The following is an 18,185-nucleotide window of genomic DNA, read 5'->3' as shown; positions in this document are numbered from 1 at the left end:
GGACCGCGGGAGCTCCGGACACAAGACCCCGCGAATCTGACATACAAAGGCCAAGGTGGGTGGAGGCAGCCCTGGAGCCCGAGAAGAGGAGAGGAGGAGGGAGGGGACAGCACAGGGGGAAGAAGGGGAGGCAGAGGAGGAAAGGGAGGAGGGGACTCAGAGGAGATGGGAGGGACAAGACAGGAGAGGGACCGCTCGGGAGGAGGCCCCGCTCCGGCAGACAGCGGGTTAAGCGTCTCCGCGTGAACTTCCGGATGTGACACAGGCCGGGCCCGTGTGAGCGGAGGAGCCGCCGCCACCCTCGGCCCCGATCCGCGGGTCTTGGCCACTCGGAGACCCCGGCACCCGGCGGGGACCTCGAGGACATCCCGCCGCGATGAGCCCCAGGCCGTGACCTCCCGAGCCCAGGACGCGCGGCGCCGGCCCATGGCCCGGAGGGTAGGTGGCCGTGCTGTCCCACCCCGAGCCCCTTTCTGCCCCTTAGAGTCCCTGCTGCCCCTCCCTCTGTTCCTCTCTGTCGCTCTCCCCCCCCCCACCCCCGCTCCCCTACTCCCTCTGTCTCTTGGGTCTTCCCCATCCCTACCCTCTTCCTGTCTGCCTTTCCCCAGGCTTCTGTTGTCTGAGACCCACCCTGGGGCTAGGGGTGGGACATCTCACCAGACAAGGGAGAGCAGGGGAGAGATGGGAGAGTAGCGAGGTTTGGAGACGACCTGGCAGAAGACCCCATCTTCTCGGTTCATGATGAGCAGCAGGGCGCAGGTGAATTCACTTCAGGATGCTTAGAGAAGTTAGCCTGCAGAAGCAGAAGAGGAGTGAGTGACAGTCACACGGGGGCCCAGCGCACCCAGGTGGCTGAGCACACAGGACCAGTGAGCCCTTTGCCTCTTGGAGCCCTGGTCTCCCCACTGCTAAGAACAGTCTTCTACCTGGGGTCCTGCTGCCCCATGGTGACTCCGGAACAGGAGGACCCAGAAATTGGGCTCCTAGACTCTTGCTTCTGGTTGGGGCTGTTTGCATGGTAGAATGGGGGTTACCCTCTCCCAAACGTATTTATTGACTGTTGCCAGACCGTGCTAAATGTCTTTCATTTCCTCGTTCATTCAGTTCCGATTTGGTGTTAGCTGCACTCTCTGCCTCTCTGTCTCTATGTCTGTCTGTCTGTTTGTCTCTGTCTCTCTCTATCTCTCTGTATGTGTGTGTGCGTGTGTGTGTGTGTGTGTGTGTGTGTGTGTGTGTGTGTGTGTGTGTATGTGTAGGGTTGTCTCTTGCAGTTCCGGGTGTGGTGCTCTGGAGAACATACCCTATAGCATATATGTGCATGTGTATCACATGCGTGTGTATGTCGGCTCTGTGCCCAACTGTGTGTAGATATGGGTACGGTGGACTTACTTGTTGGATATGATAAGTTGTTAAGACATTCAGAGGTGTGTAGGGTAATCTCAGCACTCCAGAGGCCAAAGCAGGAGGATTGCTCTGAGTTCCAGACCAGCATGGGCTGCAAAGTAAGAGTCTATCTCAAAACCAAGCAAAGCTGATAGAGCCCCTGCCTAGAATCCCCCAATGAGGGGCTGGGGGCGTGGCTCAGTGGTAGAGACCCTCCTACAATCCCCCAGTGAGGGGCTGGGGGCGTGGCTCAGTGGTAGAGCCCCTGCCTAGAATCCCCCAGTGAGGGGCTGGGGGCGTGGCTCGGTAGTCGAGCCCCGCCTAGGATGCACCAGGCCCTGCAACCCAATGCTACGCAAATAAAACACACATTTGTAAAATGAATGGGAAGAAGCTGCACATATGCAGGTGGACTTTTTGGATTTCCCGGGTTGTTCCTCCTGTCAGAGCCTGCCCTTCCCTCCCTCTTCTCCCTGCCTGGCTGGCTCCCCCAACATCTGTGTCTCTACGCTTCTTTGCTGTTATCTCTCCTTCGGTTAGTAGCCCTCCAACTCCTTCCTAGATGGCCACTGGCTTGAGCCAGTCTTCTTTGGGCTCCTGAGCTGGACTCTCACACCTGCTTGGACGGCTCTACTGTGAAGGCCTTGGAGACTGAAGTACATGCTGTGTGACCTTGGGTAAGGAGGCGAAGCCCCGAGGACACTAACCTCCCGGACCTTGTCCCTTCTCTTACAGTATGATGAGTTGCGCCACTACCCCGGCCTCACAGAGCACACGACAGCCCTGGCCAGTTTTTCGGAGGCAACGCCTTCAGTACCTCGAGCCCCTGGGCCCTACGGCCCACACCGGCCTCCCCAGCCCCAAGCTCCAGGCTTGGACAGCGACAGCTTGAAGAGAGAGAAGGATGACATCTATGGGTGAGTGGGTCTAGGGACAGGCAGGGGCTCCCCAGAGTGTCCTTTGTGTCCCTCAGGGTTAGTTTCTCTCCTTGTGTCTGTCTCTGAGCACTCCCTATTCCCCTCACGAATGCCCACTTTCTTGCCTCCACAGACACCCCCTCTTCCCACTCTTGGCCCTCGTCTTTGAGAAGTGTGAGCTGGCTACATGCTCGCCCCGCGATGGGGCCTCGGCTGGGCTGGGTTCGCCCCCGGGTGGTGACGTCTGCTCCTCCGACTCCTTCAACGAGGATATCGCTGCCTTTGCTAAGCAGGTGGGCAGCCCCAGAACGAAGCACCAGGGGAGGCAGCAGGACTGGCGGGCAGGAGGCGGGACCACCTTGCCTGGCCTCTCTTCTCCCTCCCAGATCCGCTCCGAGAGGCCGCTGTTCTCCTCCAACCCGGAGCTGGACAACCTGGTGAGGCCCAGGCCCTCCCCGTGTCCCCTCCGCAGCCAGCCCTCGTCCTTCCCCTTCACCTGTGTTCCTGGGGTTGGCTGAGGGGCGAGGGCAGGAAACCACTGGCCCACGTTTACAAACCACGGGAGAGTGGTGCCCATTTGAGAACTCCAGGTGGTCAGAGACTGAATCCCAGCTCTGCCACTCGACCTCCATGAGGCAGGGAGCCAGGACAAGTGACATCACTGCCCTACTTAGTGCAGGGGCGAGAAGGGAGAAAGAGAAAGCTAGTGAGAATACCCTCTCTTTGCACACCAGAACTTCCTTTGGACCTCATCCTTTAGCAAAGCTCTCTGGGAAATGTAGTTCACTAGGTGGAGGTGGGACAAAGGCAGAGGGCAGGCGGATCTGGAGCACAGGCGGTGCATTGCCACAGCACCTCTCAGCGCCCCTTGTGATGGACTCTCTCCTGTCGCTTCTCTTTCTACCTCAGCCATCAATCAACTTCCTCCTAATGCTGACTTACTAAGCCTGACTCTGTTTCTCCTTTGGCTCAGTTGGTTTCTCTGCCCTGTCCCTGTCATTTTCTTTGCTGTACCGTCTTAAGAATATTTCACTGTCTTTAAAAAAAGTAATAATAACAGTGTCCCACCCTATTGTCCGGGAACCTATTGTGTAGCCCGGATTGGTCCTTGCGGGCAATCCTTCTGCCTTAGCGAGCCTCTCCAAGCGGCTGGGATTCCATGTGTGCACCTCCACACCTAGCTGCCCTCCTCTCTCCCTCCTCTCTGTTTGCAGATGGTCCAAGCCATCCAGGTACTCCGGTTCCACCTGCTGGAGCTGGAGAAGGTGAGGGTGTCTCACTTACACCTGCCCCACCCCCACCCTCTAACTCCTCTCTCCCTACTCCCCACCGGAGTGGAAGCAGAATGCTCCCTCACCCTGTCCGCCCCAGCCCTGGCTCCCCCAGGTGGCCCCCCCAGTACCCCGCTGCCCTCCCAGGTCCACGACCTGTGCGACAACTTCTGTCACCGCTACATCACCTGCCTCAAGGGGAAGATGCCCATAGACCTGGTGATCGAGGATCGGGATGGTGGTTGCAGGGAGGACCTTGAGGACTACGCCGCCTCCTGCCCCAGCCTCCCAGACCAGGTGGGTATCCACAGGCCACTACGCACTTCCTGGCAATGACAGCTAGGCATGAACACAGCAGGAAGGCACATCTCACATCTGAACACCTCAGAAACGCCAACCGTGAAGTATACAGTACACTCACATTCCCATGTCACAACAGCCAACAGATACAGCTGGCATAGACACACATATACAAACAACCAACTTAAGTTGGGTATAGATAGCCATACTCAACAGACATAATGAGTCTCATCTCCCGAAACAAGCCACAACCACGAGACAGTAGCATAGACCCTACAGCCACACCAAAAGTCCCCCAACAAGCCACAGCTATGAGACAGTGACACAGACTACAGAGCTGTTGCACATCCTCAAACAAACCACGACCACAAAGTAATAGCATCCTGTCACTCCTGCACTGCCACTGAAGTATAACCACACGCACTGCCACACAACTATCTCTGATGGAGCCAAAGAGCTCCAGATACTGCTGAACAAACTCCAATAAGGTCACACTTGGGCAGAGACTGACCCAACGCCTTGTTGCCCCACAGCCATGTAGCCTCATAGTCATCTGTGTAGATGTACAAACAAAGATAAATAAACTGGTATCAGCTCAGAACAGTAGGCAACCATTACACGCATAGCAGCTGTGTTGACTGCAAGTCACCTCAGTTGGAAAAAGTCATTGAGGGCCACACCCAGATGCTGTCAACAGACCCAGCAGTGACACAACCCAGAGTCAGGGACAGGTACACTGCAAGACTCCTGGGGTACATTCACACACTATCACACAGGAAAACCTCACAAGCAGGCAGTGATGGTGCACGCCTGTAATCCCAGCACTTGGGAGGCAGAGGCAGGTGGATTTCTTAGTTCGAGGCCAACCTGGTCTACAGAGTGAGTTCCAGGACAGCCAGGGCTATACAGAGAAACCCTGTCTCGAAAACAAAACAAAAAACAGAAAGAAAAACAAAATCCTCACAAACCCTCGGTTGGGGTTGGAGAGACAGTCCAGTGAGAAAAGTACTCCCCATGCTAGCCCAGGGCTGGGATTTGGATCCACAGCAGCCATGCAGATGCTGGGTGAGTCTGATAACCTGACTCTAACCCCAGCACTGACGAGCAGAGACATGGGTCACGCCAGCCAGCTAGACTAGCTGTATTGGTGCACTCTGGGTTTAGCAAGAGACCCTGCCTCAGTATATAAAGTGGAGAAAATTTGAGCAAGGCACCAGATATGACTCTGGCATACACACATACACACACACACACACACGTTATCCCCAAACTCATCAGAGTCTCCGGAGAACTTTGCATGAGAAGATTGGATATCATTCCCAGGGAGGTCCCTGTTTAGACTTGACACACCCCTTGGCTATCCTCAAAGGACAGCTGCCTGGAGGTCACACACACAGAGACATGTCCCCACAGAATCACACACAGACTCTCTGTGGGCAATGCTGCCATCTGGGGAGTCTAGGGGAACAGTACTCACACTCAGAAAGGTCGTGTTCAGTTATACAATACATAAAAGTCTCAGGGAAAAGTCTGGCATGGTGGAATAGGCCTGAACATTCAGAATTCTGAAAGCTAAGGCAGGCGTGTCTCTGTAAGTTCGAGGCCATCTTGAACCACACAGTATGTTTTCAAACCAGACTGGGCTACAGAGTGATCCTCGTCTCAAAAAAAAAAAAAAAGCCTCCAGAAAATTAGGATCTGAACCTCCCTTATATGAAATTCTAAAAACTGAAGATGTAGCTCAGTGGTAGAGCCCCGCCTAGAATCCCCAGTGAGGGGCTGGGGGCGTGGCTCAGTGGTAGAGCCCTGCCTAGAATCCCCCAGGGAGGGGCTGGGGGTGTGGCTCAGTGGTAGAGCCCTGCCTAGAATCTCCAGTGAGGGGCTGGGGGCGTGGCTCAGTGGTAGAGCCCCGCCTAGAATCCCCCAGTGATGGGCTGGGGGCGTGGTTCAGTGGTAGAGCCCCGCCTAGAATCCCCCAGTGAGGGGCTGGGGGCGTGGCTCAGTGGTAGATCCCCGCCTAGAATCCCCAGTGAGGGGCTGGGGGTGTGGCTCAGTGGTAGAGCCCTGCCTAGCATGAAGGATACCTTAGGATCTGTTCCCAGCACTGAATAAAAGACAACATATATGGAAACAATTTTTTTCCTAAGTTTGGTGTAAATTCATTGGCAAAAAAAAAAAAAAAAAAAAAAAAAAAATCCAACCTGAACTAATGAGATATTTATAGCCTGTATTTTTCCCACTTAGTTAATATTCATGTGGTTTGCCAGAGCACGGTAATGGGCTTGGTGCTGAGATGAGCCCAGGCCCCTGCTGGGGGTGAGAGGAAACCCGCTGCCCCAGTATCCCAGCTCAAAAACGAGATAGGTTTTGTTTGCTTTTTTGTGTAGTTCATTGCTCTTTAGCAGAAGGGTCCTATCCCGTGATCCAGAGTTCCTCGGCACTCACGGCAATCCTACCTCAGCCTTCTGAACGCTGGGATTACCGAGCATCATTACCCCTGGCTTTCAGAGTCAGGTGTGAAGTCTGAGGTCCTGAGGGTGTCAGGTGAGGGTGTCCTATAGACTGTGCTAGCTTCCGCTCACCTTCCAATCACTATACACCTGCACACAGGGGAGTTTTCACACCAAGGGGGCAGCTGCTGTTGTCTTCCATTGCCCAGTTGAAAATGGCACAGAGAGGCAAAGTCACTGGCCTGTGATCACACAGCCAGAAGAGCAGGAGCAGGTTTTACCTACAGAGCCTGGGTTCCCTAAGCATTCTCCCTGATGTCCCATTCCTGTTTCCTAGAATACCACATGGATCAGAGACCATGAAGACAGTGGGTCTGTACATTTGGGGACCCCGGGTCCATCCAGTGGAGGCCTGGCCTCCCAGAGTGGGGACAACTCAAGTGACCAAGGTGAGAAACTCAGGAGGGACAGAAGAAATATGGGCGTTGCTCTGAGGATTAAGGTTAGACTTCCGAGGGGACTTCCCAGGGACACAGCCGCAGTCTGGCGTCTTGGGTGAGGGTGTTGTGGTCCTCTGTTGCTTACGGGCACCAACTGGGCATGTCTTCCCCCCCACACCGCTCCCCAGGAGACGGACTGGACACAAGCGTGGCCTCTCCCAGCTCCGCAGGAGAGGATGAGGACCTTGACCTGGAACGCAGACGGAACAAGAAGAGGGGCATCTTCCCCAAAGTGGCCACCAACATCATGAGGGCCTGGTTGTTCCAGCATCTCTCGGTAAGAGTCTTCAGATTGGGTGGATACAGACACAGAAAGGGGGGGTCGCTGTCCCAGAGCCAAGCCCCAACCAAGAGTCACCCAGACATGGGTCCTCCTAGCAGCCCCTGTTCCATCCCTCTACTCACCCACCCACCAGTCATCCACCTGCCACCCATCCCAGGACACCCTGTGGAGGTTGTTCTATTACTAAATGCGTTGTGAAGACAAGGCCCAGAGAGGCTAAGGGTCTTACTCCAGGTCACCCAGTCAGGCATAGTTTCAAATGCAGGCAATCTAGCCTTAACTCTTGTACCACACTGCCTTGTGAAGGAGACATGGAGAGGCTAAAAGCATAGACAAAAAAACAGAGGGAAAGGGACAGAGAAAAATGGAAAGTTAGAACTGGAAATGATAGCCCGTGCTTGCAATCCCAGCACTCAGGAGGCTGAGGCAGGAGGAGTCTCAGTTTGAAGACAACCTGGACTACATGGGAAGTCTCTTTGTTACACACACACACACACACACACACACACACACACACACGAAAGACCAGAGCTACTGAGATGGTTCTGCAGGTAAAGAGATTTACTGCAAAACCTAAGTGTAGTCCTTGGTTAGTTCATTTGGTGGAAGGAGAGGACAGACTCCCATAAGTTGTCCTCTGACCTCCACATGCAGGCTTGTACATGTGCGCACACACACATACACACACACACACACATACACACACACAGAGAAAGAGAAAGAGAGGGAGGAGGGAGAGGGAGAGAGAGAGAGAGAGAGAGAATACAAGTATCATTTTAAACAGAAGGCGTGAGCTGTAGTTGAGTTTGGTGGATTGTTGGCCTAAGGTGAGGAAGTCTTGGATCCACCCAGTGCTGCATAAACAGGGTGTGATTTGGGGGGCAAACCTGTAACCCCAGGACTCAGGAGGCAATGCTGTCCTTAACTAAAGAGCAAGTTTGAGGCCAGTCATTGCTACAGGAAGAAACCTAAAGGTAGAAGGTATATAGTGGAAGTGGAAGAGGGCGTAAAAGGACCCCGTGGGACTCCTTGAGTAGGACTAGGTGGGGGCGGGGGTTGCTTGCCTCCCCTGGTGTGAATCCCCTCCTGCCCGATTAGCCTCTGGCTGCTGTGAGAGGTGTGGGCGGGAAGTAACTTGCCCAAGACTTCAGTGGGCTTGGCCCCTTAGGCCAGTGAGGGAAAATGGCCTTTCCACCCTCCTCCTGCCTTGGGGACCAGTTATACCAGGTTAGACCTTAGCGAGCAGAGCCCAGCGGGGCAGGCAGAATGACTCTTGTTGGTGGCTGCAGCACCCGTACCCCTCAGAAGAGCAGAAGAAGCAGCTGGCCCAGGACACGGGGCTCACCATCCTGCAGGTGAACAACTGGTGAGTGACTGGGCTGGGCGCTGTCCGCGGTGCTGAAACACCGTCCCCCACTCCTTGATCTTGGCAGCCCCGGATTCCTTCCTCTGTCGCTCCCTGAGGCTCTCCGACCCCCTGAGTACTTCCTCACACTGTTTTATGTTCTTTTCCCCATCACTTCCCAGGTTTATTAATGCCCGGAGACGAATAGTGCAGCCCATGATTGACCAATCTAATCGCACAGGTACAAAGGGACAGAAGGTTTCTCCAGCCTGAAGTAGGACCAGGCCTCCTATGCCTGAGTCTACTACACATCTTTGGAGGCTTTCTGAGGCACATCTTGTACCCTTGATCCCTCTTGGAGCTTCTGAGGCGCCACCTGAACCCCAACTCCCTTCTATGAGCTCACAGGGCTCTGTCTACAATCCAAATATAATCTCTTATTTCTAAATTAAGAATTGACAAGCCAGGCGGTGGTGGCGCAAGCCTGTAATCCTAGCACTTGGGAGGCAGAGGCAGGTGTATTTCTGAGTTCGAGGCCAGCCTGGTCTACAGAGTGAGTTCCAGGACAGCCAGGGCTACACAGAGAAACCCTGTCTCAAAAAAAAAAAAAAAAAAAAAAAAAGAATTGACAAGTTTGCCAAATATGGTGGCACACACCTGTAGGATTTGCTGAAGGAGACCAAGGCGACCAAGGCAGGAGGATCATGAGTTCGAGGCCAGTCTGGGCTACACATTTTTTTTTTTGAGGCCAGCCTGGTCCAAGACAGCCAGGGCTATATAGCCCTGTCTCGAAACCTGCCCCCCCCCAAAAAAAAAGAATTGACAAATTTTAATTTCATTCTTAACACTGGGTCTCACTATGTAGCTCTAGTTAGCCTGGAACTTACTCTGTAGACCAGGCTTTCCGTGAATACACAGAGATCCTCCTGCCTCCGCCTCTCAAGTGCTGGGGTTAAAGGTGTGTGTCATCTCATCTGGTTCCAACCCTACTCCTGTGATTTGTAGGAAGTCCATCTTGCTCCAACTCTCCCTAAGGGGCTCCGCCTGTACCCCAACCTATTCCGAGGTGCTTCTGGGCCTGAGCCTCAGTCTTAGCTCCCTCCGCAGAGCTTCTGATGCTCTGCCTGCACACTAACACCCTTGCAAGGCCTCCTGAGACTCACCACACACCCCATCCCCTCTCCTAGGGCAGGGTGCATCTTTCAACCCTGAGGGCCAGCCCATGGCAGGCTACACAGAGACTCAGCCACAAGTGACAGTCAGGACACCAGGTAAGTTCCCTGTCTCTGCTGAGCCACTTCCTATACCAGGCTCCACCTCTAACCACACACCTTCTAGCCTCAGTTCATGGCTGACCATTCACGGCTGACCTCCACACAGGGAGCAGAAGATGATATTACTGGCTTGCTCTAGTTCTTCCAGGATCAGTCAAATTAAAGACTAGTTTTTCCTAAAAGGCCAGAACTTCCTCCTCCTCCTTCTCCTCCTCCTCCTTCTTTTTCAAGACGGGGTTTCTCTGTTTAGCCCTGGCTGTTGTAGACCAGGCTGTCTTCGAACTCATAGGTATTTGCCTGCCTCTGCTTCCAAAGTCTGGGAATTAAAGGCAGTGCCACCACTGCTTGGCTCAGAACCTTCTTAAAGCACTTGCCTCATTCGATTCTGGTGAAGAAGCCTGGGTAACAGAAGGGGTGAGGGAGTGTTAGGTACCTGTGGGCAGGGAGGCTCACTGACCTTCTCCTTTCCTTTCCAGGATCAATGGGGATGAATCTGAACTTAGAAGGAGAGTGGCACTACCTATAGAGACTGGGGCCAGAAGGAGGTGAGTGGGTGAAGTCTAGGGACCAGCAGTCTCAAACTTTACTAAACTCCAGCAGCAAACCCAACTAGAGCAATGCTAATATGGGTTCCTGAATGAGGATTTTTTTCCCAAGGGTGATGGAAAGATGCTTCATATATCCCTCTATCTACCCCATCTACATATCTATTCATCTATCTATCCATCCACCCATTCCCCTGCCTACCTATCCATCCATTTATCCTCCCATTCCCCTGCCTACCTATCCGTCCATTCATCCACCCATCCATCATCTACCCATTCACCCACCTGTCTACCCATCCATCTATCCACTCGTTGATCATTCACCGACATCTCTATCCATTCATCCATCCATTTACCCACTCATTAATCATTCACCCATCTCACCTGTCTACACAGCCATCCATCCACACACACACACTCACCCATTATCCACCATCCACCCACCTGTCCATCCATCCATCCATCATTTCATACATCCATCTATCTGCTCTCTCAGCACCTATCTAACCCATCTACTCACTCATCCATTGTACGGACCAATGCAGAACCTTCTAACGTCTACCTTCCTTCCCACAGGCCCCAGCCTCTGACTGTGACCACCAGCTTTGCACCTGATTGGTCCCTGCTGGTCCTTGGGCTTCAGGACATCACCTCCAAAGCTCCCACCCCATTCAACGCCTACCTCCCTGGGGCCCCCGGAACCTTGATGACCAAGAACCCACTTGAGGGTCTCTCAAGCGCGAAGACAAAGCCTCCAGGTCCTGCCCCCTTCTTCTGCCCTCCCCTTTGCCCAGGACCTGAGCCGAGGACTGGGCCAAGGTCTGAAGAAGATGATGGCTGGGGCCCCAATCCAGGACAGAGAAGAGACTGGGGTTGGGCAAGGATGGTCAAGGAAGGAGGGTCACCTGGATCGAATGTTTGGGAGAATCCTCTTCCTTCCCGCCCTCGGCCTCCCCACCCCCTTCTCTGGCGTTCTTCTACTTTTCCTTTTTTAATGATAAAGTCTTAAAAATGCAAATCAAAATTCTCATTTGTCTTCTTTTTTGTTTTGTTTGTTTGTTTGTTTGTTTTGGTTTTTGGATTTTTTTTTTGAGACAGGGTTTCTCTGTGTAGCCCTGGCTGTCCTGGTACTCAGTCTGTAGACCAGGCTAGCCTCGAACTCAGAAATTCGCCTGCCTCTGCCTCCCAGAGTGCTGGGATTACAGGCGTGCGCCACCACCGCCCGGCCTCATTTGTCTTCTAAGATCTTAAGTCCTTGGTAACTTGAAACTGAAGAACCACAAATGCTAACAGTAGTTGGCCATCTTTCTCCTGATTCCTACTCTGAAATACCATGTGTATCTGTTAGCTGTTGCTGCGTAACAAGCTGACGGTCAAATTCTATGGCTCAAAATGGACACTCTTATGGAGGTCATCCTGATTGTACTCGGCATCTTATACTAGGCACAGCTGGACTTTAAAAGTGGCTATGGGGATCAGCAAAACAGTTCGGTGAGTAGAGGTGCTCACAGCTAAAGCTGATGACTTGAGTTTGACCCCCCCAAGAATCACATGGAGGGAGGAGGGGGCAGACTCTTCCAAGATGCCTTCTGACCTACACACACACACACACACACACACACACACACACACTGAATTCCTACAAAGAACACAGCATAAAAGCCAGAGCTGGCCAGGCAGTGGTGGTGCACGCCTTTAATCCCAGCATTTGGGAGGCAGAGGCAGGCGGATTTCTGAGTTTGAGGCCAGCCTGGTCTACAGAGTGAGTTCCAGGACAGCCAGGGCTACACAGAGAAACCCTGTCTCAAAAAAATAAATAAATAAATAAAAAATTTTAAAAAAAGCCAGAGCTGTTGAGATGACTCAATGGGTTAAAGACACCCCCGAGACTCAAAAGCACAAGTTTAATACTCAGGACCAGCATGGTGGAAGGAGAAGTTGATTCTCATAAGCTCTTCCCTAACCTCACGCATGCCACAGTGCAGATGTGAGCTCTCTGTGTGAAGTACATGCTCCCACAAAAGCGGCATACAAACCTTAAACCGAAGTTGAGTGGCCACTTACCCAGGGTAGCTGTGACAGTGACTGATGGGGCAGATAGAAACCCAGCACTGAGGCCAACAAACTCAAGGGCCAATCTGATACTTGTCCCAAGACACCACAACACTGCTTGCTTTCAGGGAGCTCGGATCTGAGTATCTACTTACAGAGACTGACCAGCTTCGTGGATGGTCTGTTCCAGATGCCCTGTGGACACCAACCTATACACATTCAAGCCTCTAACAGATAATGGCACAGTGGGTGCACAAAACTTGTGAATGCTCCGTAGGATATCAGTAATTGCAGATGACTCACAATGGGTCACAGAGTGACAGCATCCTGTCCACAACAGCTAATCACAAACTACTTAACGATGAGGAAGTGTTGATGGAAGAGACATGGATCAACAGAAGAGCTGGTGTCCAGAATCCCCCAGGGTGGGGCTGGGGACGTGGCCCAGGGGTAGAGCCCGTGCCTAGAATCCCCCAGTGAGGAGCTGGGGGCATGGCTCAGTGGTAGAGCCCCGCCTAGAATCCCTCAGTGAGGGGCTGAGGGTGTGGCTCAGTGGTAGAGCCCCCGCCTAGAATCCCTCAGTGAGGGGCTGGGGGTGTGGCTCAGTGGTAGAGCCCCCGCCTAGAATCCCCCAGTGAGGGGCTGGGGGCGTGGCTCAGTGGTAGAGCCCCACCTAGAATCCCCCAGTGAGGGGCTGGGGGCGTGGCTCAGGGGTAGAGCCCCTCCCTAGAATCCCCCAGTGAGGGGCTGGGGGCGTGGCTCAGGGGTAGAGCTCCTCCCTAGAATCCCCCAGTGAGGGGCTGGGGGCGTGGCTCAGGGGTAGAGCTTCTGCCTACAGTTACCCAATAAGAGGCTGCTCTTTGACCTCCACAACTCACTGTGGCACACATGCACGCTCATGCGCGTGCACACGCGCGCGCGCGCGCGCACACACACACACACACACACAGCATTCACTCAGACGTGCACATATGCACACATGCACGTAAGGAAAATTAACAAGAAGAGATGTTTTGCTATTAGCTAATGCGATCTCTCTCCCAGGTGTGATAGGATTTTGTGACTACGATGAGTTGAGCTCGACTCTCCCAGGGCTCCCCAGGAGTGGGATAGATGAGGACCAGCAGCTGGAAGGACCACCGGCCCGACCCTCCGTGCCACTCACTGTTGGATCCGGGGCGTGGGAGGATACTGGGAAGTCTGAGTCCTGCCACAGGAGAGACGGCTGCAGACTCTAGGATCCCAGCTAGACACTGGCTAGTTGTAGGGTGGGGGTGGGTAGTGCGCTCCTGCCCAACCCCATGTTCTCAGAGACTGGAAATGACTCCCACTTAGTTCTCCCTAATCAGTGGGGTCTGATGGGCCACGCAGGACGAGGGAAACTGGCTGGGAGGTTAATTGCCACTAAAAATACCTCTTCCTGGGGCGGGGGCGGGGGTGGAGGAGAGGAGGCAGGACACCCCTAGGATATGAGTGGCTGTGCCCAGAGGCAGGGAGGCAGTGGAACCAAAGTGAGGGAGGTGGCGAGGTCAGACCTGGTCCTCACTGGTGGGCGTCCACTGTCCCCAAAGCCAGGATATGGCGGCAGGCAAGCTGATCCTTCGGTTATTTGGAAGAATCAATGCGACAAGAGCCACCGTGAGTGTGTTTCTGGTCAGACACAATACAGTGTACCGCGGGGAAGAGCCTGTGCCCCCGGCTGTCTGTCCTGCTGCCTTGTGGCTAGATGTCGTGAGTCCTCCACAGACTCAAACTTTAGTGGCGATGTTTAGTGGGACTTTGACACGCGGTATGCAAAGCCTCACTGGTCACCAAGGGCAGGCCTGAGTTTACAGCTCACAGCCAGGTCTAGCCTGCGCTCACCAGTTGTGCTCACCTTTAATGCAATTGATTGCTTTGCCTGCTTGTATGTCTGTACACTGTGTGTGTTCAGTGACCACTGAGGCTAAACGGGGTTGTGAATCCCCTGGACCTGAAGCTGGTTGCAGCTATTAGGCACCATGTGGGTACTGGGAACGGATCCTGCGTCCACTGTAGATGTAGCCAGTGTGGTAACCCACTGGGCCATCTGTACAATCAATCGATTGCTGAATTTTCCCCTTCTTTTCCCCCCCCCCAGGGGAGACTGTTTTATGTGTGTGCCTGAATATACGCATGTGTACCACTTGCATGAAGAAGCCCCTTGTCGGCAGAAGAGGGCACCAGATCCCCTAGAACTGGAGTTATACGAGAATGTAAACACCACGTAGACTCTGGAAGTCTAACCTGCGTCCCCTGCAAGGGGGGTAAGCCCTCCCTACTGCTGAGTTATATCTCCAACCCCCTCCCTCTTTTTTTTTTTTAACCCAGGGTATCGTGTAACTCAGGTTAGCCTTAAACTTCAGGGAGATCCCTGCCTAGAATCTCCCAGTGAGGGGCTGGGGGCGTGGCTCAGTGGTAGAGCCCCACCCACTATTTTCCAGTGAGGGGGCTAGGGGTGTGGCTCAGTGATAGAGCCCCACCTACTACTATTCCCCAATGAGGGGGATGGGGTGTGGCTCAGTGGTAGAGCCCCGCCTAGAATCCCCCAGTGAGGGGCTGGGGGCGTGGCTCAGTGGTAGAGACCCTGCCTAGAACCCCCGCCCAGACCCCACCTCCACGTTAGGGGCTGGAGGCATGGCTCAGTGGTACATTTCCCCGCTTAGCATGAAGTGAGACTCAATCCTCAGCGTTGAAACAATAAGTGCTAACAATAGATCCCATTGGTCTTTTATTCTCATCTCTCCCAAAGGGACTGTGGCTTCATCTCATCTCTGGATCACTATGCACTGGGTAAAAGAAAATAATCCAAGTTTGTGGGACTGATGATACCAGTCCAAGGAGACCAGAAGTGACATTGGGAGCCTCTCGGCCAAGCAGGGGCTGATGGAGTCAGGTCATCCTCAGAGCTTAATTTGCGGTCCTTCACAGCAGTGCTGTAGGACTCCAAACCCATCCGTGACTATTTCCAGGTCTCTTCCACACCTAGCTCCCTGGCAGGGTACAGACGCAAAGGCTCAGGTTACTGACACCATCCAACCCCTCATAAGCCCGTGTCTGTGAGCCTGAGACGGGTGGCACCAGTGGTGTCTAATGGCTGAAGCCCGGAGGGCCTCATTATCTCCCGGAACTCACCCTTCACAGCCAGAGCAAAGGCCACTGGCGGCTAGGAGTCAGGTTCAGCTAGCCAGAGGAGGACGTGTGGCTGGAGTAGCTCAGAAGAGTTGAAGGCCGTCATCACAGGGCCCACGGAGCAGCAGTGCGTCCGGATCCCACAGGGTGGCGCTGAAGAGCCACGAAATGTTAATCCCCGATTTTTTTTTTTTTTTTTTTTTTTTTTTTTTTTTTTTTTTTTTTTTTTTTTGAGTCTACCTAATTTGCTCAGGCTGCCCTGGAACTAACTATGCAAAGCAGGCTAGCCTCAAACTCATAGAGATCTACCAGTCTCTGCCTCTCTAGTGCTGGGATCAAAGCCATGTGCCACCACACCCACCCGGCTTTTCTTTTACCTATTTCCTTCTTTGTTCAGAGGAGCCTGTGTGGTTTTTGTGGCTTGCCCTCTGACTGCACCTAGAGCTGTCAGAGGGCAAGCCCCAGGAGGGAGTGGGTTCTCTCCTTCTCCTTCTCTGTCTAAGGGCATCAGATCCCCTAGAACTGAAGTTACAGAGAGCCGTGAGCAGCCATGTGGTGCTAGGATTTGAACTCGAGTCCTCTGGAAGAGCAGCCAGTGCTCTTAGCCACTGAGCCATCTCTCCAGCCACCATCACTAGTGATTTTAAGTGTTGCTTTTTACTGACAACTTTATGCATATATATGATGCACCTGAGTTCTTTTCCTCCTCTCTCCTTTCTTCCTTTCCTCTCTCTCTCTCTTTCTCTCCCCTCCCCCCCAGCTGGACTCCTTTTTATTCTAAAGCAGTTCCATTTGCAGACTTTTCCGTTTTGCAGTAGTTTGCTCGTTTGTTCGCTGAGCCTCTGGGCGTGGTTAAGGCTGCCGTCATGAGCACGGGTGCAGCACGGGATCGGCCTCAGCTTACATTATTTCCGGGGGCAGGGGTGTTGGTTGGCTGCTAGCTTGTTTTTCCTGTGAGACACGATCTTGGTAAACTCCCGGGCTGCTCTTGAACCTCATATCCTCCCTTCTCGTTCTCCCAAGGGCTGGCGTTACCGACCTTACAATAAGACCATCTTGAGGTAGCAGCTTTTAGAGTATTCTAAATATCAAAGGGCGGGGACACCTTGCAGAAGTCTCTCCCCAGCCCACACCCCAGGCCTGGCAGCTAAGATCTCACTTCCTCTTTCTGTGGACTTTGTGTGACAGACTTTTCCTGGGGAGATGCAACACATGATTACTCATTCCCGATCAGAACCCACGAAAGACCATCGCCAAAGTCCACTTTCGTGAATCCACGAGTTTTACTGTGGTTACTCACAGGAGTACAGACGAGGGTAACTTACAGGAGCAGAAATGACTCAAAACTCACCCAGGCGTGGGTGACAGCTCTGAGAGCCTGAAACACACTGCACGGCTTGCAGGCAGCTCAGCAGGTTGGAGAGGGTCCCTTCCAGGAGGCTCGGCTGCCCTGAGAGACTCCCAGAAGCCTTTGCTGTTTCCTCTTAGTGAGACTGCGGTCTAGTAACTCTGGTCAGTTTTAGGGACTTACTGAAGCAATTTTGAGTTGTTTACTTTCCGTTTTAAGGAGCTTCCCTGAAGGATGGAAAGAAACTATTACCACACAATGGGCTGTCTCGCCTGCGCTAAACCCTGCCTGGCCATGATCATGGCTCTTAACCTCAGGCTTCATCCTTGAGAAGAAAATGCATCCACACTTGTTTCTTGTGCTGAGGATCAACTCCAGGGCTTTGCACATTCTAAGAAATACTGCGCATCGGAGCCACGCCCCCAGCCCCTCACTGGGGGATTCTAGGCAGGGGCTCTACCACTGAGCCACGCCCCCAGCCCCTCACTGGGGGATTCTAGGCGGGGCTCTACCACTGAGCCACGCCCAGCCCCTCACTGGGGGATTCTAGGCGGGGCTCTACCACTGAGCCACGCCCCCAGCTCTTGACTTTTTGAGACAAGGTCTTGCTTTGCACCCGGGCTGGCCTTGAACTTGAGGTCCTTCTACCTCAGCTCAGAATGCCTCTGTTAAAGGTGTCTGCCCACCATACTCACTGGGGTTTAACAACTGGGTAAAGAATAAGAGATTAGACATCTGGAGCTCTACCAAGGTCAGACTTGGGACCTTACAGCATTTCTCCCTGACATCTCAGGATATGGCTGGAGTCTTTGTAGTTTTTCATTCTTCTCTGGTGAACACTGAAGGTGCTGCTTGCTGAGAGCCGAGTTTAGTTTGATCTCCAGGATGAAGGTGGGAAGCGGCAAAGCCCCCGGGGCGGAGCAGGGCGGGGCAGCACCTTCTGAGGAAACGGGCCGCTTCTCTGTGCTCATCTTCTAAAGGCTAAGACTTTCAGATGCTAAGCCGTTTTGGTCAGGAGAAGGGTATTTTGAGTCGGCGTCATGTAGCCCAGGCTGGCCTTGAGTCACCGTGTAGATGAGAATGACTTTGAACTCCTCACCCTCCTCGTTGTGCCTCCTTCGTGCTGGGCTTGAGGGTGACGCAGAGCCAACACGCTTCTGTCTCGGACAGGACCCTCAAGCTCATCCATAGAGTTCTTCAGTCTTTCCATAGAGTGAGGGTGTCCGAGTGGCCCCGATGGAGGTTCTGGTCTGAGAGGCCATGGGCCTTCTCGGCACAAGGCTATAAAGGCCTCAGGCTCGCTCCGTTCCCAGCCTAAGCTCTGCTCCCCGAGTCCCCGCCCCCGTGGGTGACCCGTTGCCGACACT

General features: G+C 53.5%; 1 protein-coding gene and 2 long non-coding RNA genes across 6 annotated transcripts; 1 reads left to right on the top strand and 2 right to left on the bottom strand.

Annotated features, from left to right (window-relative positions):
* Positions 1-215: 215 nt before the first annotated feature.
* On the top strand, positions 216-11,286 carry Meis3 (Meis homeobox 3). 4 transcript variants are annotated; one of them, XM_052172213.1, is made up of 13 exons: positions 219-438; positions 2,119-2,300; positions 2,434-2,593; positions 2,687-2,737; positions 3,515-3,565; positions 3,770-3,868; positions 6,659-6,770; positions 6,950-7,098; positions 8,394-8,470; positions 8,632-8,690; positions 9,637-9,720; positions 10,200-10,268; positions 10,845-11,286. In XM_052172213.1, exons 1-12 carry the CDS (start codon positions 427-429, stop codon positions 10,247-10,249), a joined length of 1,086 nt encoding a protein of 361 aa, XP_052028173.1. In that variant the 5' UTR covers positions 219-426; the 3' UTR covers positions 10,250-10,268; positions 10,845-11,286. The 4 variants fall into 4 exon arrangements, with proteins under 4 accessions (XP_052028171.1, XP_052028173.1, XP_052028174.1 ...); XM_052172212.1 differs by having other exon boundaries at positions 220-438; positions 3,719-3,868; XM_052172211.1 differs by having other exon boundaries at positions 216-438; positions 3,515-3,868.
* LOC127676315 (uncharacterized) lies at positions 594-2,971 on the bottom strand. Its single transcript, XR_007975826.1, has 3 exons — positions 2,797-2,971; positions 1,390-1,495; positions 594-793 (listed from the first exon to the last, which is right to left on the bottom strand). It is a non-coding gene; the product is annotated as an uncharacterized LOC127676315 (long non-coding RNA).
* A 3,795-nt stretch (positions 11,287-15,081) lies between the features above and the next one.
* Positions 15,082-16,919, bottom strand: LOC127684082 (uncharacterized). The gene is made up of 3 exons (XR_007977729.1): positions 16,822-16,919; positions 15,474-15,623; positions 15,082-15,331 (listed from the first exon to the last, which is right to left on the bottom strand). It is a non-coding gene; the product is annotated as an uncharacterized LOC127684082 (long non-coding RNA).
* Between the last annotated feature and the right edge of the window lie 1,266 nt (positions 16,920-18,185).

Source organism: Apodemus sylvaticus, chromosome 1, assembly GCF_947179515.1.
Source record: "Apodemus sylvaticus chromosome 1, mApoSyl1.1, whole genome shotgun sequence".
In the NCBI taxonomy this organism is placed as follows: Eukaryota; Metazoa; Chordata; class Mammalia; order Rodentia; family Muridae; genus Apodemus; species Apodemus sylvaticus.
The sequence above is the reverse complement of the archived record's forward strand: the minus strand, read 5'-3'. Positions and strand labels throughout refer to the sequence as shown.